Source organism: Rhinopithecus bieti, unplaced genomic scaffold, assembly GCF_001698545.2.
Source record: "Rhinopithecus bieti isolate Rb0 unplaced genomic scaffold, ASM169854v2 scaffold_13710, whole genome shotgun sequence".
Lineage (NCBI taxonomy): Eukaryota > Metazoa > Chordata > Mammalia > Primates > Cercopithecidae > Rhinopithecus > Rhinopithecus bieti.
Genome location: NW_016807962.1, coordinates 359,737 through 383,198, shown reverse-complemented (window position 1 = coordinate 383,198; position 23,462 = coordinate 359,737). Strand labels below are relative to the sequence as shown.

Below are 23,462 nucleotides of genomic sequence, written 5' to 3'. Positions count from 1 at the left end.
ATTCCTTGACAGTTCTGCCTGAAGAGTCTATAACCTACAAGCTCCTGCCAATAATCCTTCTATAAAATAACAAGGATAAAAGAGGAAACAAAAGAAAAAATTAGTTAATAAAAACAAATATGCTAGCCAGGCATGGTGGCTTGTGCCTGTAACCTCAGCTACTTGGGAAGCTGAGGCAGGAGGATCTCTTGAGCTCAGGAGTTTGAGGGCAACCTGGGCAACACAGCAAGACCTTATCTCTTAAAACAAAACAAAACAGACCGAGTGCAGTGGATCACACCTGTTATCCTAGCACTTTAGGAGGCCAAGGCAGGTGGGTCACCTGAGATCAGGAGTTCAAGACCAGTCTAGCCAACATGGTTAAACCCCATCTTTACTAAAAATACAAAAATTAGCTGGGCATGGTGGTGCATGCCTGTAATCCCAGCTACTCAGGAGGCTGAGGCAAGAGAATTGCTTGAACCCAGGAGGCAGAGGTTGCAGTGAGCCGAGATCACACCACTGCACTCCAGCCTGGGTGATACAGCGAGACCCCCTCTCAAAACAAAACAAAACAAAATGTGTATATAGATGAATAAATAGAAAGATAGATGACATAGATACAGATATTCATACACATACAAGCAAGGAGAAAAAACTGTATCACTACTACAGTTCTCTTTCTGTAACTGGTCACAAGGCTGTAGGTAATATTTACAAATTCCTTCTTCCATTATTCATCCCAGGTTCCATTTGCCTTGAGCCCACCCTTCCACTGGTCTGGCTTTTTACCTAGTAGGGTAATCAAAACCTTCATTCTTTTTTTTTTTTTTTTTTTTTTTTTGAGATGGAGTCTCGCTCTGTAGCCCGGGCTGGAGTGCAGTGGCCGGATCTCAGCTCACTGCAAGCTCCGCCTCCCGGGTTTACGCCATTCTCCTGCCTCAGCCTCCCGAGTAACTGGGACTACAGGCGCCCGCCACATCACCCGGCTAGTTTTTTTGTATTTTTTTAGTAGAGACGGGGTTTCACCGTGTTAGCCAGGATGGTCTCGATCTCCTGACCTTGTGATCCACCCGTCTCAGCCTCCCAAAGTGCTGGGATTACAGGTTTGAGCCACCGCGCCCGGCCAAAACCTTCATTCTTGAAGGGTCCAAACCCTTAGTGGTCCTGCCTTTGTTGGTTATTAGTTGGTTGGGTTAGTTTTTTATGAACTTTTACTGTGGTCAGTGGAAGTACCAAGAGATGTCCTAGAGAACTACTGGGTTCCATACAGTGTTCCCTTTCTCCTAATGGATGGCAGCATTATCTTCTATACCCAGCCTTCTCTCAGGAGCCAGGAGAAACTGATGGTGACATAGATTATAACAGCATAGAGTTGCTGCCAGACAACTTAGTAGGGATACTTTACCCTGGAGGCCAGTAGGCCAGGGAGGTTCCTGGAAAAAGAAAGATCTACTCTGTAATCTAAAAAAGAACAGACAAATGCAGCAGGGTTGGTAAGAGTGTTTGAAGGCAGAGGAGACAGTATGTGCAAAAGGATTATAGTTGGGAGAAAACATGTCATAAATAGGGAGTTCCAACTAATTCAGGAGCATGAGCTAACAGTATGAAAGGAGACAAAGAGCAAGAGAGGAAGCCTGAAAGGTGGGCGGGGTGAGGGCAAAGGTTATGGCTGTCTTTCACCCTAAGGCAGTGGGGAGCAAGGGAAGGCTTTAGGCAGTTACTAACATAGTAACTCATTTGTTCTTTAGAAAGACTTCTTTGATTACATATAGAGAAGAGGCCAAAGGAGGTTAGATTAGGTAGGAGATCTTTCTGGTAAGATGACGGGAGAGAGGAGCATGTGAAGGACATGGGCTCAGGGTGATAGGGTAGGTGACCTGGGTTCCTGATCCTGGCCCCAGCTCTCAGGCTGCCTGCTGGATGACCCCTGGCCAATGCCTTCCCTCTCTGGGCCCCTTTCTCTTCATGGATAAAATGAGAGAGTTGAACTGGATAATGTCTAGGGCCCTTCCAACCTTAAGTAGGAGTCTATGATGGAGGAGAAAGGTAGCCAAGGAGTATTTTGGTCCTGATATTATAGGACAGATGAAGTTCGGAGTGTCCTGAAAACCACTAAAAAGGAGACTCTGTTTGTGGCCACCTAGTCATTACCCCTGACTCACTTCACCCTGTGAGGGACTGATTCAGGCTTCTGTCCCTCTTCTGTTGCATTCCAATCTACCCCCACAAACAGTGCTTCCTGTTGGCATCCTGAAGGCGCAGGCTGCTGGGCCTCTGGGCCTAAGATGGGTGACTGAGGCCATCCCAGAGTAAACACAGGGCCCTCAGCCACTGCTGTTATGAAGCATATGCCACCTGCATGGGTCAAAGCTGGGGATGCTTATTGTTCAGCAGGTCACGGGCTGGGCCACCAGCAGTAGAGTCACCTTTGCTGTGAGAATTTAAATCCATCCTTCCACGTATCAAAATTCTCTGAACATCTACTATGTGCCAGGCTTTGGGGTTCAGGGCAGGCAACATATTCTCTCTAACTATAGCTCTCAAACCTTCGACCCACAGTAAGGAATGTTTTACGTCATGACCCAGGATACACACAGGTGCACATGTGTGATGTATGTATCTTTGTACATGCAACATTCTATGATTTTTTTTTTATTTTTATTTTTTGGGATGGAGTCTCTGTCACCCAGGCTGGAGTGCAGTGGTGCGATCTCGGCTCACTGCAACCTCCGCCTCCCAGGTTCAAGTGATTCTCCTGTGTCAGCTTCCCGAGTAGCTGGGACTATAGGCATGTGCCACCACACCCAGCTAATTTCTGTATTTTTAATAGAGACAGGGTTTCACCATGTTGGCCGGGCTGGTCTGGAACTCCTGACCTCAGGTGATCCACCCACTTCAGCTTCCCAAAGTGCTGGGATTATAGGCATGAGCCACTGCGCTTGGCCCGATATTTTCTATTCTGTTTATTTTTTAAAATGCTGGTTGCTAGGCACTAACTTGATTTTACAACCTTCTCAAAGGTGGGACCAGCTGTTGGTGGACCATTGTTCTAGGCAGCCTTCCCTGACCATCTCTTCTGTCCTCCACTCCACTGCTGTGTCTGGGCTGGGCGTCCCTCCTCTGTGCCTTCCAAGCCTACCTCTTAGCACTTAGCCCTGGACAGTAGAAGTATCTTTATTAGCTGTCTCCCCCACAAGTCTGGGAGCAGCTTGAGGGCAGGGACCACGTGACTATGTCTGATTTATCACTGTGTCCCCAGCATCGCACATGGGTCCCATGAGTTGGAGCTGATTAAATGTTTGTAAAAGACAAAGCATGCAGGCAGGCAGAGCACCTGCTTCCAGGTCCCTCGTATTGTTCAACTAATCACACCAAATTCAATACTTGGCACATGACAGACAACTTATGATTTTGAATAATAAAAAGAATCCATTATATTTCTATGCACATCCAAGTTTTCAAAGCAGTTTAACATCTGTCAGAGGTCTCAACCCAGTGGCTCTCAGGACAAATCTGGTTGCAGTTTTTGTTTGGTTGGTCCAATTCTTGAAGCTGCTTGGGTTTGAGCACCTAGGTGAGACCATGCACTGCCCAGATCCCTCCCACTCCCTGCTGTGTGACCCTAGCAGCATCAGTCATTTCTGGTACTCACCTTAAAGCCTTTGAGTTCATGAGCCTTGCATCTCATAGACTTCTCATGCATCCAGTGAGCTGGGAATGGGCTCATCCTGAGATTGGGAAACTAGGTCTTGGAGTAATGAGTGACAGACGTGTGATAGTGAAGCTGGAACTCAAACCCACTCCCATCTTACCACAGCCCAGTTGTCTCTCCACTACCCCCTACTGCTGCTTACCTTGGGACCATAAAGCCATAAATGATAGCAACTGTAGACAGTTATTATATATTCTAATCAATACTGCAAACACAAAACAAAAAAGAGACTGAGTTAGGATATCTTGCCCCACAGAGGCTGGAGAGCTGGGAGAGGTGAGAGAGACAGCGTGCTGTGGTGGTTAAAAGCCTGGGGCCTAGAATCCATGCCTCAGGCTGGCCTCTAGTCCTAGATCTACCACTGACCAGCTCTGTGATCATGAGTAGGTTACTTTTCCCCTTGGAGCCTCACTCTCCTCATCTGTAAAAGGGGCATTGTGGTAGTACCTATTGGAGAAATTATGGTTAGAAAAAAAATGAGATTAAGTATTAAAAATACATAGGACAGCACCTGGTCCAAAACAGGTGTCCTGTGATTGGTAATTGTGGCTGTTATCATTATGATGATTATTGACTCAGGCTAGAGAGAAAGAAGTGAGAGCCTGGGATTTGTTAAGCTTTCTCTAGGTGCCTGAGAGGAGTCTCTAGGGAGACAGATGTGCCTAGATATGCTGTCTTTCTGCCTCCTCAAGGGTTTTGTTTGGAAAATGAGGTGCTGCTGAAACTTTGGGGTCTGCAAACACTTGATTAGGGCATTCAGAGCCCCAGCCTAACTTTGAAGGTCCACCTTCCATCCTGCTGTCTCTTCTGCCCTGTGTTCTAGTCCAACAGGACTAGCTGGCATCCATTGATAAACACACAGCACTTCCTACTGCCTATTCTCACCTCATATATTCCCCCAGTGCAGAATACCCTTCCCTCTTTTCTCCACCCATCTCAGTCCTCCTCATCTCTCAATGCTCAGCACATAACAGAAGGCTATGAAGTCTTTGCCTGCAACCCTCAAAGGAGGGCATGTGGCTTTGCCTGTGCATCCACAGCTCGGGAAGACAAGCTGGGAAACGAATGCTTATTGTGGAGGATCCTTGCTAGGCTCTATGCCAAGCACCTTAACAGCTTACCTTGGCCATGCACAGTGGCTCAGGCCTGTAATCCCAGCACTTCGGGAAGCTGAGGCGGGCAGATCACCTGAGGCCAGGAGTTCAAGGAGGCCAGGAGCCTGGTCAACATGGTGAAACCCTGTCTCTACTAAAAATACAAAAATTACCTGGGCATGGTGGCACATGCCTGTAGTCCCAGCTAGTCGGGAGACTGAGGCAGAAGAATTGCTTGAACCTGGGAGGAGGAGGTTGCAGTGAGCCAAGATCATGCCACTGCACTCCAGCCTGGATGACAGAGCAAGACTTGGTCTGAAAAAAAAAAACAAAAAAAACCCCCAGCTTACCTCACATGTTCTTCTCTGCCACCCCAAGTGGGTAATTTGCATGAGACACAGTTTGCAATTTGCAATGAAGACACTTGGTCTCAGGTTAATAACTTGCTCATGTCACAGAGCTAGTGATACAGTCAGATTCAAGCCCCAATGTTCCCAAAGCCTGTCCTTTTCATTCTTCTTGCCAGCTTCGTGGTTCTGGTTTATTCTGTATTCCTCTATCTCCTCTCTAGATAGGGGCATGTCTGATTCATAGTTGTTCCTCCACCAAGCACAGTTCCTGGCACCCAGTGGGAGCTCAGTAAGGTTCCCAAGTGAATGAAATGGTCCATCTTAGAGCTTTAAGACAAAAACACCACAGTCCCCATAATCAGATGCTACTTCATTTGGAAAAGGGTCCTTTATACACTGTGAGCTAATAAAGAAGCATTTGGAGCTATTTGGGTGAATGGCCTTTACTACGATTACGATGGGAAATTGGGAGACTAACTCTAGCCCTTCCCTTTCCTACATGTCCCTGTCACTCCTCTTAGGAAGGATAAGCTACAGCCTCGCTGGCAGTTTGTACGAGTATCTCTTTCATGGGGCTGTTGCTTGCCTCAATGTTACTAGTAGTAATCATTTGCAAAAGAACTGTACTACTAATCTTTACTCCCTCCTCCCAATTAATGATACCCCATGAGAGTGTCTCAGATGAAAGACACATTATTAATATTCAAAGAAAAAACCCTCATAACCATTTTAACATATACAACTAACAATAAACTAAATTTGCTTTGTGGAAGACAGAGAGTGAGCATCCCAAATTAGTTTATGTAAAAAGCTGAAATTCTTCCCCGAAAGGTCTCAGTACCATCCTCAAAGAATATCCTGATCATCAGAAATGCCGTCAAGATTCCCGCCAACATTATCCCCTTTGTTGTCTGAAATGTCGAATCAAGCACATCTGGCAAATGTCCTAGAGCTCACAAATCTTTCAAACAGCGTATAATTCCCAATGGTTAAAGAGATAACGCCACCGCTTAATCGTGCTGCTCTTCAAAATAGCACCAACTTTCCTTCAATCAGAAACAATGGCATTGGCTTCTTAAAAATATCACACACCAGTGATTATTTGCAGAGAGCGCCCTTTTGCATTTGAACCTGTGGGTTCCAGACAGCATTTAAAATCAAAACCACAAGCCTCATTTGAATGCACACTCCATTAAATGGACAATGGGAATAAGGGGTGTGAATTGGGGTCTGAAAAGTAACCTGACTTATGTGACTCGGCTGCCACCACCAGAATCATGAGGAAGATGGCGATGATGGTGGTGGTGACAGCTAACGATGACTGAGCTTTTGCCATGCACCAGACCCTCAACCAAGGGGTAGGGAGTACTCATGTGATCCCTGTTTGACAATGAGGAAACTGAGGCTCAGTGGGGTTAAAGAATTTCCCCAGGAAATTCGGCAGGAGCCTGAATTCACACTCAGGCTCACCTGCCTCCCCAGGTTTCCCATTTTCCACTTCTGGCCAGCTCCAAGATCATCTGTTGAAAGAGGCATGGATGAAAAGCTCCCAGACTTGAGGTTTATCTGCTCCCCACCCAGCTTTAGAAAAGGGTGAAATTTAAGCAGCACAGTGAACATGTAGAGAAGAAAGACCACTTTAGTCTTCTAATTTTTCTCTGACATTGTTTAGACAGTTGAAAACTGGAAACATCCCCAGTGTCTAATAGGAAAGGACTGGTTAAATAACATATAGTTTATTCTTAATATAGAATACAATGCAATCATTTAAAAATGGCAGTGAAGAAATAGATCTATTGCTATACAAAGGTATCCATATTCTATTTGATAGAGTGATAAAGCAGGATAATAATAATAGCCAGCATTTGCCAACTTCTTACTGTGTTCCAGGCACTGGTCTAAGCCCTTTATGTATATTTTATTTTATTTCATTTTATTTAATCTCCACAGTAATCCCTCAAAGTCGTTATCCTTGTTATTCCCACTTTACAGATGATGAAACTGAGGAAAGGTGAAATGCCTGCCCAAAGTCAAACTGATAGCAAGTGGCAGAGCTGGAACTGGAAGCCAGTCAGGTCCAGCTGACTTCAAAGCTAAAGATAATGTTAGAGCTGACTTTGAATGAGAAGTTGGAGTTTACTAGCGAAAGAAAGAAAGAACCGAGGGCCTCCCTAGCAGCCCTACGTTTTATAGAGATATAAAAGTACACATCCAAAGAGTGTAAGGTTGCAGATAGTTCTCTGCCCACTTTCTTGCTCAAAAATTGGCCAATGAACAAGTCTTTCTTTTTTTTTTCCTTTGAGACGGAGTCTCGCTCTTTCGCCCAGGCTGGAGTGCAGTGACACAATCTCAGCTCACTGCAAGCTCCGCCTCCTGGGTTCAGGCCATTCTCCTGCCTCAGCCTCCCCAATAGCTGGGAATACAGGCACCCACCACCAAGCCTGGCTAATTTTTTGTATTTTTAGCAGAGACAGGATTTCACCGTGTTAGCCAGGATGGTCTCGATCGCCTGACCTCGTGATCTGCCTGCCTCAGCCTCCCAAAGTGCTGGGATTACAGGTGTAAGCCATCGCATCCGGCCAATGAACAAGTCTTTCAATGACACTGACAAACCAAGACTCCCCTAATCTTGAAGCCACTGCCTTCCCCTGACAGATGAGAAATCTGAGACCCAGAGAGGGCAAATCACGTGTCCAGCCCCACACAGCCTGTCTGTGGTAGAGCCAGGGCTGGTACCCGGGGTTCCCACTGCTGGCTGGAACTCCTTCTGCAAACCCAGGCTACCTTGCCACAGTGCTTCCCTTGCGGTTTCTGCAAAATGGCCGAGTAAGACTCCCCCACAGCCCCCTCCTGCTGTCATCCCTCTAGCGAGACAAAAGGCAATTTACCAAAATGTTATAATCACCTGGAGGCTGGCACGCAGGGACATCCATGCTTTATCTGCAGTGTTGTTAGCAGCACCATAATGAAGGCTTTGTGGAGGGATAATACGCTGTAACTGCCAAATCAAATGCCCGCACCAATCACATGTCCCTGCCAGCAGACGAGCATTTGTTGTAAGCAAAAGGGGTAGGAAGGAAAGTTATGAGTATTGAATGCCTCCACGGTGCCAGGGACTTACCACATCCTAGTTCTTTGAGGAATAGACCGTTATTCGTATTTGGCAGATGCGGAACCTGAGGCTCAGGGAGTAAGTTACTTACTGACAATCAAGCAGCTAGTAAAGGGAGGAACCAGGGTGTGAACCCAGGTCCCTCTGACACCGGAGGCCATGCTCTGAACCGACAAAATATGCTGTGGCCTTTTCTGAACCATGAACCTTTCTGAGAATCTAGGCCCAGCTACAGACCTCTCCCCAGAGAAATACAGTTGAATTCACAAACAGAATTTTGCCTACAGAGGGCGGGATTGGCCACTTGGAAGGCATCCATAGATCCTTGTCAAGACCTTTGCTCTAGGAATAACAGCCTGCCCAGCTTGCCGCCTCTCCCTGGACTGCAGGAATTGCCCATTGCCATCCTCTCTCCCCACCTCAGTTCCAAAGGCCCTGGAAATTCCCCTTCCAGCCATGGCGCCCATCAGATTTTGGTACAATTCCTCCCCTGCCGCCCTCCGACCCCCACATGGCAGCCTCCTGGAGGCATTCGAAGGACACAGCTTCCCCTTCCATGGTTGGAGTCAACCCAGGCCAGCACTGTAATGATTTGTTTTGTCTCCTTTAATAGAAGTGAGTGGAAAGCCAGACCCTATGGGGCTGGAGCCTACTGTCTTCCTCAGCCCAGATTCTGGAACTCAGCACTGTTGACTGAAACCCCTCAGGACCAGGAGAGGCAGACAGGGTCACAGGCAGGTATTGAGAGCCAGCCAGATCTGCAGGCAGATCCCAACTCTGCCACTCACCAGCTGTGTGACCTTGAGCTAGGCCCTTAACTTCTCTGAGCTTCAGTTTCTTCACCTGAAAAAATGAGGATAGAAATAGACCCCCCTTCCAGGGCTGTGGCCTGAAGTGAGATGACATGCATGAGGTGAGATGACACACTCCAGCAAGAACAACGGCTGGCCCAAAAGAAGCACCTGGTGCATGTTGACAATCACAGTTGTGATCCTTTTACACCCAGGGTGAAAAGGTGAAAAGCAGAGACCTCCTTAACTCCACATCCCAAAGGGAGGAGCCAGTGTTACCATGGCAAACTGCAGTCTGGCCTCCTCCCATCTGCTTTTAACTCTAATTTCAAGACTGGACTAAGGACTGTGGTTTTCTGATCTCTCTGCCCAGCCCCTGGCATTCTGTTATGGACGTGTCCCCATCATCCTCATAATTTCTTATGCACCTAGAGCCTTAGGCCCCCTAAGCTTCCCCTTGACACAGGCCTTTGTTCAGCCCCTGCATCCACCAGGGTTTCACTTGGGGATCAGACCCAGCGCCTGCCCCCCCGCACCAAAACCAGTGTAGGGCTGGGGGAACATATACATAAATAGACAGTCACAGGACTGAGGTGGGTGTTCTCCAGATAGAGGCCTGGACCCTTTAGGAAGCGTAAATGTTCAAAAGACTGTAAAGAAACTCCCACCCCTCAAAATATAGCTTAGGAATCAAAATAACATAAACTATTAAAAAGCATAGCAAGCAGTCCAACACAATTCTATTTTCCCTACGATGTTTAATTTTAAATATTGAATATGAGATTCTTTCCAGAAAACTGGGAGTATCCCTATTTCAGTGGCACCAGGAGCTACATTCACAGTGTGCTACACACACAGAGAAGAGCATCAGTGTGTCCCAAGCTGTCCAGATGCTGTCCTGGAAAAGGTGGAGTTTGGCAAGTCCTAAAAGGATGAGAGGTGGATTCTGCTGCATGGAAGGGAAGGAGCAATATGGGCAAAGGCCCAGAAAGACGCAGGAGTACAGGGTGCTCCAGATGGAGCAACTGAGAAGGCTTGTGTGTTGGGGAATGGGGAAGGTGTCAAGGAGGCCTCAGACTGGACTTTGATGAGTGTGGAGGAATGGTTCTCAGTGGGGCATTCAAGGCAGAGGGACCCAGTGTGGGCTGGAGAGAGCCTTGAATAGCAGGTTAGGGAGTTTAGCTTCAGTCCTTCAGACGGTGAGGAGTAAAGACGGGAGTTGCAGAAAGGTTCCTCAGGGAAGTGAGTAGAGGTCAAGGCTGCAGCTCCAAAGACAGACTTGGCTATCACCCTGCACCCACTCACATGAGCTGGGTGAGCTTGGGCAGACACCTTCATCTCTGAGCCTGAGTAGCCTCCCCTGTAAAAGAGGTAACGACATTGTCTTTCCACGACTGCTGTGAGGATTCAGTGAGTTCTGGTCTGTCACAGACTTCTGCAGATTCCTCCTTAACACCCCTGCTGACTGTTGCCACTGCTCTAGTCTTAATTCAGCCCTCAACATTGACGACTGGACAATAGGCTCCTGTCTGCCAGGGCCCCTTCAGTCCGTCATCCACATGCAGCCAGGGATTAGGGGCCAAAAGGAGCAGAGGGTCAAAACAGAGGCTGTGGGTTCAGGCCAATAGAGTGACCTTGGCCATGGCACTTGGTTCCTCTGAACTGCCTTCGGACAGCAGTTAGGCGTCATGGACATGTTTAGTGAACGTGGATTCAATTATAAATGCTCAAAAAGGGGGCACTAGGAAGCAGGAGGAACAGCAACATCAACAGTGTTGGTGATTTTGCATCCCCTCTCCATTCAGCACACACGTGTTCTGCAGCAAATGTGAGGACACTGCATCAGTCATCTCCATCCCTGTGTGCCTCCTGTCCTGGGAGCACCTTGCCACAGAGGATGATTCTAGCATTTAAAGATATGTACCTGGACGCGGTGTCTCACGCCTGTAATCCTAGCACTTTGGGAGACTGAGATGGGCGGATCACTTGAGGTCAGGAGTTCAAGACCAGCTTGGCCAACATGGTGAAACCCTGTTTCTACTAAAATACAAAAATTAGCCAGATGTGGTGGCAGGTGCCTGTAATCCCAGCTACTCAGGAGGCTGAGACAGGAGAATCACTTGAACCTGGGAAATGGAGGTTGCAGTAAGCCAAGATCATACCACTGCACTCCAGCCTGGGCGACAGAGCAAGACTCCATCTGCAAAAAAAAAAAAAAAAAAAAAAAGATATGTATGTTTTATGAGACTGAGCACTACCTACTACACTAAGGAGGCAACTGATATGTATGTTTTGATCAGTGTCACCCATAAACACTACTCATATGCATCTGGACCTTAACAGCAAGACAAACTTTCTAACAATTGTCAGAAGACTGTCTATGTGGGCCAAGCGTCATGTGCCTGTAATTCCAGCACCTTAGGAGGCTAAGGTGGGAGGACTGCTTGAAGCCAGGAGTTCAAGACCAGCCTGGACAACAATCTGTGACCCCGTCTCTACAAAAAAGATTTTTTAAAATTAGTCAGGAGTGGTGGCACACCTGGAGTTCAGCAACCCGGGAAGCTGAGGTAGGAGGATCTGTTGAGCCCAGAGTTCAGAAGCTGCAGTGAGCCATGATCACACCATGCACTATAGCCTGGGTGACAGAGAGAGACCCCCTGTCTATAAAACATTTTAAAAAATAAGAAGTCTGGCTGTGTGGCACTTAGTAAGATGTCCATCTCCAGCATGGGACCTTCCTAAGAGATTTCCAAGGGTCATTATGGCTATGGGAACTTTTCCCTCACCCATCAACTAAAGCACCTAAGGCTTCTACCTGAGATAACACCAGCTGTGCATACACAGAGATGTTAATGAGGATTGCATGATGGCAGGCATGGCACCTTGCACACGGAAGTGCTTCCTAATATGAGGCAGCTATATTCCTTGCCCTGACTTAGCCCCATCCCAGGGATAGTCCTAAATCCAGCCTTAGGCCTAACCTTGGAGACCCCACCTCAGTTATTTCCACATATTAAAACAAAGTGTATCCATACGAAATATAAATCCCACATTGAATATAAAAATTTTGCTGTTGCTTGGTAAACTGCTTTACTACAAGTCTTCCCCAATTGGCCATGATTTCCTGAGAGTCATGCATACTGGAGAATTCTCAAAAAATGAGGAAATTGAGCCTACAAATGGATGTCAAGTGTAATAAAATTGTTTTGATTTCTAAATTTAATAATTAAGTCTGAATGCATTAATTATAACATTTATTAATTTCAGTTTTGTAGTTTCTCTTTTTTTCTATTTAGAGCCAATCATCTTTTTCTAAGCCTTTTACATTTGAATAGGCCTTAAGAAGCTTGTGGGTGCTTGGCCCAGCCCTCCGCCCAGCCCAGAAGATGCTCTTTTATGGGGAAAAGCCAGAGCAGCCCCAAGGCCTTCCACCTCCCCGCCCTGTGGCAGGCTTTGCCTAGGCAATGACTCCTCAGTCAATATTGACAATGTGGTGGTCTTGGCCTCTGGCCACCACCACTGCCAGCAAAGTTCAAAGCCTCTTTCTTGTTGGGAGTGGTGATGGGGATGCCTGGGCATTGCTGCCCTCACTGTGGCACTGCTGTGGCCCTGCCCCACCAGTTCACGTAGGCTGCATTTGCACAGAGGGTGTGGCAGGGCGATGGATGGAACCCATAGGTGCCTGCAAGCTGGAGAGCCTGCTTTGCAGTGTACCCCCGATCCCAGCCTGGAGTCCTCTGAGGATGGGCCTAGACCCCCCAAAAGACAACAGCCCCTATGACAGAAGCTTCCTTCCTCCAAGGCCTGGCCCAGCTCTGTGCTCACTGCCACCCTGGCATTCGGCATGAGCCCTGGGCTGTCTCTGGCATGAACCCTGGGCTTCCTGGGTTGGAAGCGCCTCTGCCCTCTGCATGTGAAGACACACACTGAGACTTTAGGGACTCACATCCTGCCACACTCAGCCAGTCACATGAGCCACACACCATGTGCACACCTCCCCTCAGCTGCAGCCTCTCCCACACTCACACATACATCTCTTCATGCTTATGCTGGTGTGAGAGCAGTTGGATGAAAATACACACATCTGTGTCTGTGCACACACTCGCAGCTTCTCCGAGCATGACTCTGGTGCCAGACACACTGAGCCCTTCCCTCTGCCCTGATGGAAGGAATTGGGGCAAATCATTTCACCCCTCAGTTTCCTCATCAGAATTGGAGACAGCCCCATCTCACTTACTGAGGAGAGGAGGAGTGTAGCCCCCGACATACATGCGGAGCTGGGCACCTCCTAAGTGCCTGGCCAGTGTGAGCTCTGCCACTCTCCCAAGGCAGACGCTTTGTTTCCTCTTGGTCTCCTCCCTTCTCTAGTCCCCATCCCAGCCTCCTCACTCACATAGGGTGGGAGCTGCATAGCAGCGGTGACCGCAGGTGTGCCCAGCCCAAAGGCGTGCCAAGAGCAGGCAGAGCCCAGCCTGTGGGTGTGCAGTGACCCCAATCTGCCTGCTTGCCTTCCCTGGGCTCGCCTGCCCTGGCTTGCCCTGCTGGCTTTGAACAAAAATTATTAGCTGAGCCACGGCCCTTGATCCTTATGGCACTGGTCCTCATGTGAAGGCCTCCTCCTCCCGCAGGCTCCCCCCTCCATCCTGGCAGGGAACCAGAAGTCCTGGGGGTGTCCTGAGCGAGTCCCTTAAGGATGCTCCCCTACAGGCATCCAGTTTGGGAATGAAAGACCCATCACAATGGTGATTGTAGCTTCCATTCCTGGGTGCCCACCGAGTGCTGTTCATCCTGGTCAGTCCTCACTCTGCCCTCTGCAGAAAGTCTGATGAAACCTGCTGCAAAGACGAGAAGCGTGACTCAGAGATGGAGTGACATGCCCAGAATGACCCAGCGAGTCAGTGGCTTAGCATCGAATCCAGGCTTGTTCGGCTCCAGAACTCCTTCTAGTCTTTGATGTGTTGCCACATGAACCCTGAAATCCCACCTTCACAAGATAACTTCTGGCGTTTCTTTTGGTTTTTGGCATTTCCTGTGCACCAAGTGCTGTGCTAAACTTTTTTAGGAATGATCTCACTTGGTCTTCATGCAAGCCTTCAAGGCAGGCATCTTTGTAGATGAGGAAATGAGACCCAGCGAGGTGTGAGGCCACTTGCTCAAGGTCTGTAAACTTGTGGCACAGAGTTCCAATGCCCAAGTTCTTAACCATCACACCACACTGCCCCCTCCCTGCTAACCCTCTGAAGAGCTGGTATTTCCATGCAGCTGTTCTGAGACTTTCAGGATCTCTTTTTCCCCCAGCTCTGCACTGACCTGCAGGCTGCACTAATGTCACTCGGTGACCTGGGCACAGCTCAGCAGGCCCAGCGCAGCTGTGCCCTGTACAGGTCAGTTCATCCCCGCCTTCACTGAGAGGCAAGTCCCAGGCCAGCCAGACTTTGAGCTTCCTGAGTGGGGTTAGTGCCCAGGTATGACCCCACACAACCCAGCCTCTCCATGTAGTAGGGCTGCTCAATCTATTGCCTCAAGTCACAAAAGGAACCAGCAGCTGGCGGCCTTGAACTTGCCATTGGCATGCCTGCCTTGCCCTCTCACGAGCTCCGTTTGCCCAGGGTGGGGAAGAAATTCTTCCCCCTTTGTCAAAACCCCACAGGGTAAACCTATTGCTTTTATGTCCCCCAATTTACATTTCTTTATTCATTATTCACCATGTATTTATGAAATACTTTCTGAGTGCTGGATCTGTGCTGGGCCCTGACGATCAAAGGTAAATGGTACAGGGCTGCCCCAGGCTGGAGGGGGTGACCACGACCAACACTGTGACCTTGGCTCAGGGAAGGCTGACGTCCAGGTGGGGTCTGTGGGGGTATGGGACAGCCAAGAGGGTATGAGGCCCAGCCCACACATTCATGGGGCCTTTAAGTGTGGACTGTGACGGACTGAAGGAAAACCCTGTTCATCAGACAACTCAAAATTCACACCCCCTTTCCTGACCATAGTGCTTTCAGCATGCTGTGAACTTACACTTTTTTGGAAGAAATCCTAGAATAACACACTCATATTACATTTGGTTGTTTGTGTTAAAAGTAGCAATTTGTCAGCCAGGCGCTGTGGCTCATACCTGTAATCCTAGCATTGGGAGGCCAAGGCGGGTGGATCATGAGGTCAAGAGATTGAGACCATCCTGGCCAACATGGTGAAACCCCATCTCTACTAAAAATACAAAAATTAGCCGGGCATGGTGGTACATGCCTGTAGTCCCAGCTACTCGGGAGACTGAGGCAGGAGAATCACTCGAACCTGGGAGGCAGAGGTTGCAGTGAGCCGAGATTACGCCACTGCACTCCAGCCTGGTGACAGAGTGAGACTCTGTCTCAAAAAAAAAAAAAGTAGTAATTTGTCAAATGCAGATGTTTAAACTATTCTGTAATTGTTATCACCTTGCTTAGGCCTGTCTTCAATTTTATATACACTAATACTACAAAATGGAAAGTACCTTGGGCCTCTGTTGTGCTCTGAGAGGCCCTGAACCCAAACCAGGTCCTGAAGGAGGAAGGGTGGTCCCTTGGGAACAGCATATGCAAAGGCACAGAGGCACTGGCGAGCATGCACATGGACTACTGCAGTTCCTCCGGTGGCTGCATTTTACAGCGTGAGGGGAGCTGGGAGGGAAGCGGGGAGGGAAGCAGGCCTGGGAAGCAGGCCGGGGAAGTAGGGGGACCTGGCGATCTTGAAGGCCAGGCTGAGGAGTGGGGAGCATTTTCAGGGAAGTTTTTCATTGCGGTAGCCCATAGTCAGATTTGGGGTCTCTCTTGCAGTACGTTTCTTTTCTTCTCTATAAAAAGCCCAGTTATCCTAATGACCTATGAGTGCAGGGTATGCAGGTGGCAGCAAGGTCACTTCCAAAACTTCAGAACCGGAATAAAGACATCATTCAGCCCCAAAGGTAGACAGACCTAACCCTGAAGTGCACCTGGGTCCTGGCCGCACTCGCTGCTGGTCTCAGTCCCATCTGTCCCTAGCACTGGCCACAGGGCTGGCCACAGAATTGGGCTTGCCAATTCATTAATTAATTCAAAAGCTATCAACTGAGAACCTACTATGTGCCAGATGCTCTCCTAAGCACTGGGATATCATAGTGAATAAGCAGGCAGGGCTCCTGGTCTCACTGGAGCTTATAGTCCGGATGGGGAAACAGACAACATGCACGTAAACAAATACATATGCAGGGAGTGGCTTATGCTATGGAGAAAATAAAATGAAAACAAGATGGAGTGACTGGGAGTGGAGGCAGTTAGATTAGGGTCATTGAGAAGGTGACATTTGAGTTGAGACCTAGATACCGAGAAGGGGGTGCATGGGAAATGTTTGTTGATGGCAACTGACACAAGTCAGAATGAAAAAGGCTTATTCCAGATTTCATCTGAGAGAGCATTTATAAGCGCCTGTATGCTGGGCCTAGTGGTCAACAAATTAGACATGGTCCCTGCATCGAGAGCTTACAGTCTAATGGGAGAGAAAAACATTATATAAGAAAATATTCAAGCCAGGTGCGGTGGACCACGCCTGTAATCCCAGCACTTTAAGAGGCTGAGGCAGCGGATCACCTGAGGTCAGGAGTTTGAAACCAGCCTGGCCAACATGGAGAAAACCCATCTCTGCTAAAAATACAAAAATTAGCCAGGCATGGTGGCGCATGGCTGTAATCCCAGTTATTTGGGAGGCTGAGGCAGGAGAATTCCTTGAACCTGTGAGGCGGAGGCTGCAATGAGTCGAGATTGCGTCACTGTATTCCAGCCTGGGCGACAGAGCAAAAACTCCATCTCAAAACAAACAAACAAAAAGGCAAATAAGTATAGATTCAAAAATTGTGATCTGAGGGGACCATGAAAGAAAAGGGAGCGTGGGAGGCCAAGACGGGCGGATCATGAGGTCAGGAGATTGAGACCATCCTGGCTAACATGGTGAAACCCTGTCTCTACTAAAAATACAAAAAATTAGCCCAGCTACTTGGGAGGCTGAGGCAGGAGAATGGCGTGAACCCAGGAAGCGGAGCTTGCAGTGAGCTGAGATCACACCACTAAACTCCAGCCTGGGTGACAGACCGAGACTCTGTCTCAAAAAAGAAAAGGAGTGAATGACGTCAATCTGGATGTCTGGGTCTGTGAAGGGATGTTCACTCCTCTTAGAGAACATGAGAATCTCACCTCTTAGGGAGCGCTCTAGATTTTCATGTATTTCTTAAACTGTTTATTTGAAAGCAGTTAAATTAACAGAATTCTCGCAAAGATACTACACAGTTGTCAATACACCCCACACTCAATTTCCCTGTTATGACTACCTTACATTGCATGGTACATCTGTCACAATTAGTGAACTAATATTGATGTTATGATTCACTAAAGCCCATACTTTTTACAGATGCCTTTTCCTAATGTCCATTTTCTGTTCCAGGATCCCATCCTGTCTCCTTAGGCTCCACAGGGGCATAGCTGTTTCTTAGGCTTTCCTTGTTTTTGGTGACAGTTTTGGGGAGTACCGGTTAGATATTTTGTAGGATGTCCCTCAACTGGAATCTGTCTGATGTTTTTTCTCATGATTAGATTGGAGTTGTGGGTTTGGGAGGAAGATCACAGAAGTAAAGTGTCATTTTCATCCCATCCTATCAAGGGTCCAGACTGCCACCATGACTTACCAATGTTGCTGTTAACCTTGGTCACCGGACTGAGGTAGTGTTTGTGAGGTTTCTCCATTATAAAGTTACTTTCCCCTCCTCCCTTTCCATACTGTTCTCTTTGAAAGTCACTATGCACAGCCATGCTTCAGAAGTGGGGATTTGTGCTCCAACTCTTTGAGGACAGAGTACATAAATTACTTGGAATTCTCCTGCATGGATTTATATATTCTGATTTTATGCATTTTTGCCAGTATCTTTATGCAAGGTCTTTTTGCTTTTCAGGAGTTCAAGAACCCTATTGGTATTTCTAGGAACCTAGAACTTATTTATTTATTTATTTATTTATTTATTTATTTATTTATTTAGAGACAGGGTCTCAACTCTGTCACCCAGGCAATCACAGCTTACCACAGCCTCAATCACCCCAGGCTCAGGTGATCCTCTCACCTCAACCTCCCGAGTAGCTGGGACCACAGGCCCTTGCCACCATGCCCAGCTAATTTTTCTATTTTTTGTAGAGAGGTGGTTTTGCCATGTTGCCCAGGCTGGATTAAAACTCCCGGGCTCAAGCAACCTGTCCACCTCGGCCTCCCAAAGTGTTGGGAATACAGTTGTGAGCCACCACGCCCAGCTGAGGTATCTTATTTCAATTAACAAAATGCATGAAGTTACCAAGACATTAAATTGGAGGGTAGGAAAAAAGCCAGACTTTTTTTTTTCTTTTTCTTTTGAGACAGAGTCTCGCTCTGTAGCCATGCTGGAGTGCAGTGGCACAATCTCGGCTCACTGCAACCTCTGCCTCCTCGGCTCAAGTGATTCTCCTGCCTCAGCTTCCCAAGTAGCTGGGACTATAGGTGCCCGCCACCATGCCCAGCTCATTTTTGTATTTTTGTAGAGATGAGGTTTCACCATGTTGGCCAGGATGGCCTTGATCTCTTGACGTCGTGATCCACCCACCTCAGTCTCCCAAAGTGCTGGGATTACAGGCCTGAGCCACCATGCCTGGCAAAGGCCAATAATTATTTTAATTTTTTTTTCTATTGTCAATACCCATTAGTGAAAGAAGATTTGGGAAATAAAAGCAGAAAGAGGAAACTCTCTCATCCCACTATGCAGGGCTATTATCCACATCTCAATTTAATTTTTCTTCTGTGCACAGTTATTACATAGGATATACTAGGTGTACTTTTATTTCTTGTCTCTTCTTGCCATTTTCTTTTGCTTATCATCACATCAAAACATTTCCCCCATGTTGCTATACAAACTTCATAATAATTATTTTCAGTAGCTGTTAAATATCCCCTCACGTGTCTTACAGTATCCACCTCCCTGAATCTAGCACGATGCCTGGCACATAATTATTTGTTAAATGAATGCACATACAACAAAATAATCATTCCCTCATTTTTAGAAATGTACGTCATTTTCCTTTTCCCTGATTCTAAATAGTTCCGAGACAAATAGATAATCCCTTTAAGATAGTGTCCCAGAGTGGAATTACCACGCCAGCAGGGACCAAAAATTTTTAAGATCAATGCACCAAACCAGAAATCTTCCATCTCTCTGCACCACCGGCAGTTGTGTCAAGGGTAATAATTTACAATTGATTAAAGAGTTTGTGGGGTGTTTTTTTCCCCATCTTTTTTCTCCCTCCTTTCCCTCTCCCCTCCTACCAAAAAGGGAAGAAATTATCTGAGAAGGTGAAGATGTTCTCAGACAATCATATTAACATATTCCAACAATCGCAATTTGCAAAATAGTAATCACAACTCCCAGGATCTGGGAGGCATTAATCAAAGCTGCAGGTTTAATTCCATTTTAAATATTGATGAAATGTGCTTCGGCAGCCTCACCCTGGTGTAGCAGGGCCAGGGGAGCCGCAGAGAGGCGCAGGGGAGGCGAAGGGAGGGTTGGTGAGCAGCTGCTGGGAGGGGAGGCATCTGTGATTCAAATTGGTGGCTGTACAGCCAGGTAGAGAGTGAAAGGGGTAGTGAAGAGGGCTGTTAAGTCCATTGCTGTCAATTTTTAACGATCAGGGAGGGGCCTGAGGACTGGTTCAGCACAATAAACCCAGTTTGTCTGGTTTCAGGGGTTACTGCTGAAGAGGTTGCAGCTGCACTGATTCGAATAGCCTGGAGACTTCAGAACTGTAATTATCAACCAGGCTGCTCAGAGTGTGGCAAAAGTGGGCTCCACCAGCGCTTAACTCCTTGTGTGCTGACACATCATCACTGCTTTCCCCACCCCTGGGTTTCCCAGCCTCAGCGGGGACTCCCAGGCAGCCTCCCCAGAGGAAACTGAGGCTCACTGGCTGCTTACTAGAGTGTGCCAGGCAGCAAGCTGTTTTCCTTAGGTCTCATATAAAGAAATGGTAGGGAGGTGGTTAGTGATATGGGGGCAGTCTCAGCTCCTGACGTGCTAACATCTGCCCTGGGGTGAGAGGTCAGGCTGCAGAGCCTGGTGAATCTTGGTTTGAATCCACTGGCGATGGACTTAGGACGAGGCTCTCCCCTACCCGACTGGGCTGTTACAGAGATCCAATGAGACACAGTGTCTGCAAAGCACCAAGCACACATAGGCTGTCTGTGAGCCTCCATCTCTCTGGCTCTGGGTCTGGTGCCTTTCACAGAAAAGGAAGGCATCCCTGGCAGGGGATCTGATTCATGCAGCTTTCCGCCGGCCCTCTGTGTTTCAGCTCTCAGGGAGTGCCCTTGTTCCCAAGCATCTGCCATTTGTCACCCAAGGAGGGTGGGCAGACCTATCCTCCCATCTCTTAGGCAGGAGGCACTGGGCTAGACACAGGGTAAGGAGAGGAGGCAAGAACTCCTCCAGTGCTCTGGCCCTCAGGAGAACTGGTTAAAGGCAGGGAGTGGCACCAAGGTAAGGGAGGAGTGGCAGGAAGGTGGAAAGGCAGGAAGGCAGGGAGAAGGCAGTGTGGTGTGAAAAGAGTATGGGCAGCTGGAAGGATGTTGCAGGAAGGATGTGCAGGACTCATTGACCCTCCTCCTGGAAGGAATGTAACCCCAAGAGACATTCTCCACATATCCATGAAGGGGTGTGGCCAAGAACGCTTGTCCCAGCATTGTTCCTGGTAGTGGGACTTGCAGGCAACCTCCGCAGCCACCACCAGCATGGAGAGGAAAATGTGACGGAAGCCAAGCATGGAATACTAGGCAGCAGTAAGAAGCAAAGAGCTGGATGTACACACAGCAACAAGACTAGGTCTTGAGTGAAACATGTGAAACATAATGAAAGCCACAGCACAATGCCATTTCTGTAAATTAAAAACACACTTGTACACAAAACAGCAGCACATATTTTACAGAGCAGCATGCATTTTGAGGATTCTCTATCCTACCACTGGAGTAGGTCCCTGTAGTGGTGGAGGAGGGACCCAGTGTGGGTTTGCAGGAGAAAGGAGGAAAAATGAAAATAAAGTAAATCCACGGAGGGGTCTTGCACAGAGAGATGATGGCAGCATGCGTGGACTGAAGAATGTGATTCAAGTCTCTCTATTTGAGGTTTAAAAAACAGCATAGGCTTTATAGCTGGACAATCCTAGGTTCCAGTCTGAGCTCTCCCACATACTGACCCTGTGGCTGTGGACAAGTACTTTGGCCTCTGTGAGCGTCTGTTTGTTCATCTGTAAAATGGTGGCGAAGGCTTGCCCGTTGGGTGGTTGGTCATGAAGATTAAACTAAGGAGACACTGCGTTTAGGGCCTTCAGGGCACAGCCAGGAGCTCCTGCTCCTCTCCGTTCCCACTGAAAGGCCTGAAGTAAACAAGAGGGTGTTAGTCCCCTGGGGGAAACCATGGGTCCTTGAAAGAGTCAAGAATGGAGAGCCTAGAAAGGAAATGAAAACCTCAGGACTCTGTCTCCTAGCACCACCAGCAAGGCTTAGACCCGCTGTCCTGGGGCTGTCGTGTGTGGGCTGTCAGAGCAGGCAAGTGCCCGACTGTGAAGCAGCTGCTCTCTGCCTGTGAGGATGAGTCCACCTTAGGGTGGCCAGACCGCCTCATGCTTGCCTCCACCAGCAGCACCCAGTTAGAAATCCTACTGTGTTCAATTTCCCCAAGACCAAGCACTCCGAGGCATTCAGTGTAAATGAAAGGTCTGTTCCTCCCCACACAAAGCTAAACAGACAGGCCATCCACAGACCATCCCAGTCCCAAGACCCCACCTGGGAACCCCCCAGGCCAGGGAAGGTCCCAGCGAGCACCAAGCATGACCAGCTCTTCCTCTTTCCTTGCAGATGATGACGAGCACGAGTGGATCACCCGTACCTGTCGAAAGGGCTAGGACGAGATTGTGAGTCATAGGCCCGAGCTGTGAACTCTGTGGCTGCCTCCACCAGAGGTTTCCATCTGCCCTGCTGGCACTGGCTGCCCTGGGGGACAGGCTGTAGTTCTAGAACCTGACTTTTAACTCAGGAATAAAGACTTTCTGCAGTCAGTGGCCCCAAGTGTATTTGCCTTAAAAGATTGTTTCTCAGTGGGCATCATTTCACCTAGACAAAATTGTGAGCTATAGATATTCCCAGGACCCACCCTAGATCTCCCAATCAGAATCTCTGGGAATGGGGCCTAATAATTTGTATTCCCAGCGTTTCGCATGCATCTGAACGTTTGAGAACCATCTCTTTATAATAGATAGACGTAATTGAGCACTAACCGGTGCAGGTAGTGTGTGTGCATTATCTCCACTCCTCACAACAGCCTTGCAAGGGGAAGGCTTTTGCAGATGAGGAATCTGAAGTTCAGAGAGACAGAGTGACTTGCTTGGTCTCAGAGGGCAGTAGGACCTGATCACTGTGCCCAGTCCTGCAGCAGTCATGGGTTCTTAGTTTCTGTTTCTGGTTGGGCCAGTGAAGCCCCTTCCTCATCCCTCTTTTCCACTTATCACTAGAGACAGAAACTAAAAACCATGGCTTCAGGCTGCTGAAAGTCTAAAACAGAACAGAAAAACAACAACAACAAAATAAGGTGGGTTGGACAAGCTTGTTAGGCCCAAGAATGATTACTCAGGCCTGTCTTTCCCTCTTGGCAGCTCCCCCATTTGAACCTCACATCCTAAGCACAGAATCAGCATGGTGCCATAGAAAGAATGTGGCTTTGGAGGCCGGGTGTGGTGGCTCACGCCTCTAATCCCGGCACTTTGGGAGGCCGAGGTGGGCAGATCACATGAGGCCAGGAGTTCGAGACCAGCCTGGCCAACATAGTGAAACCCCATCTCTACTAAAAATACAAAAATTAGCCGGGCATGGTGGCATGTGCCTGTAATGCCAGCTACTTGGGAGGCTGAGGCACCAGAATTGCTTGAACACGGGAGGTGGAGGTTGCAGTGAGCCGAGATTGCACCATGGTATTCCAGCCTGGGTGACAGAGCGAAACTCCGTCTCAAAAAAAAAAAAAAAAAAAAGAATGTGGCTTTGGCATCATATAAAAAATGGTTGTAATAATGCTTTAAAACAATACAGTAGCTGTGTGGTTAAATAATACAAGTAAGGGACCTGGCGCATAGTAGGTATTCAACATGTGTTTGCTTGAAAGAACAACTTGTTAGTGGTCCAATCGTTTCTCAAAATCATCCCGGAGGTCACATTTGTCAGCTAAAAATCAGAAGAGGAAGCGACAACATGTTCCAGGGCCACACATGGGCCATATGCATCCTGGATCTTTGTCTAACTGTTCCTCCTTAGAGGTTGCTAGATCCTGTCACCCCCTGTGCTCTGTCCCCTGGCTCACCA

At 48.0% G+C, this 23,462-nt stretch overlaps 1 protein-coding gene across 2 annotated transcripts in view; it reads left to right on the top strand.

Annotated features, from left to right (window-relative positions):
• The window catches only part of MORN5 (MORN repeat containing 5), a 40,185-nt gene extending 18,012 nt beyond the window's left edge, over positions 1–22,173 (top strand). Inside the window, exons 5-6 of one of the 2 annotated variants that reach the window (XM_017884239.1) lie at positions 19,805–19,864; positions 21,969–22,168. In XM_017884239.1, coding sequence (XP_017739728.1) covers positions 19,805–19,864; positions 21,969–22,015 — 107 coding nt within the window. In that variant the 3' untranslated portion in view covers positions 22,016–22,168. Of the gene's footprint in view, positions 1–19,804; positions 19,865–21,968 lie in introns of both variants that reach the window. The other variant, XM_017884241.1, reaches the window with a different exon arrangement.
• Positions 22,174–23,462: the final 1,289 nt, after the last annotated feature.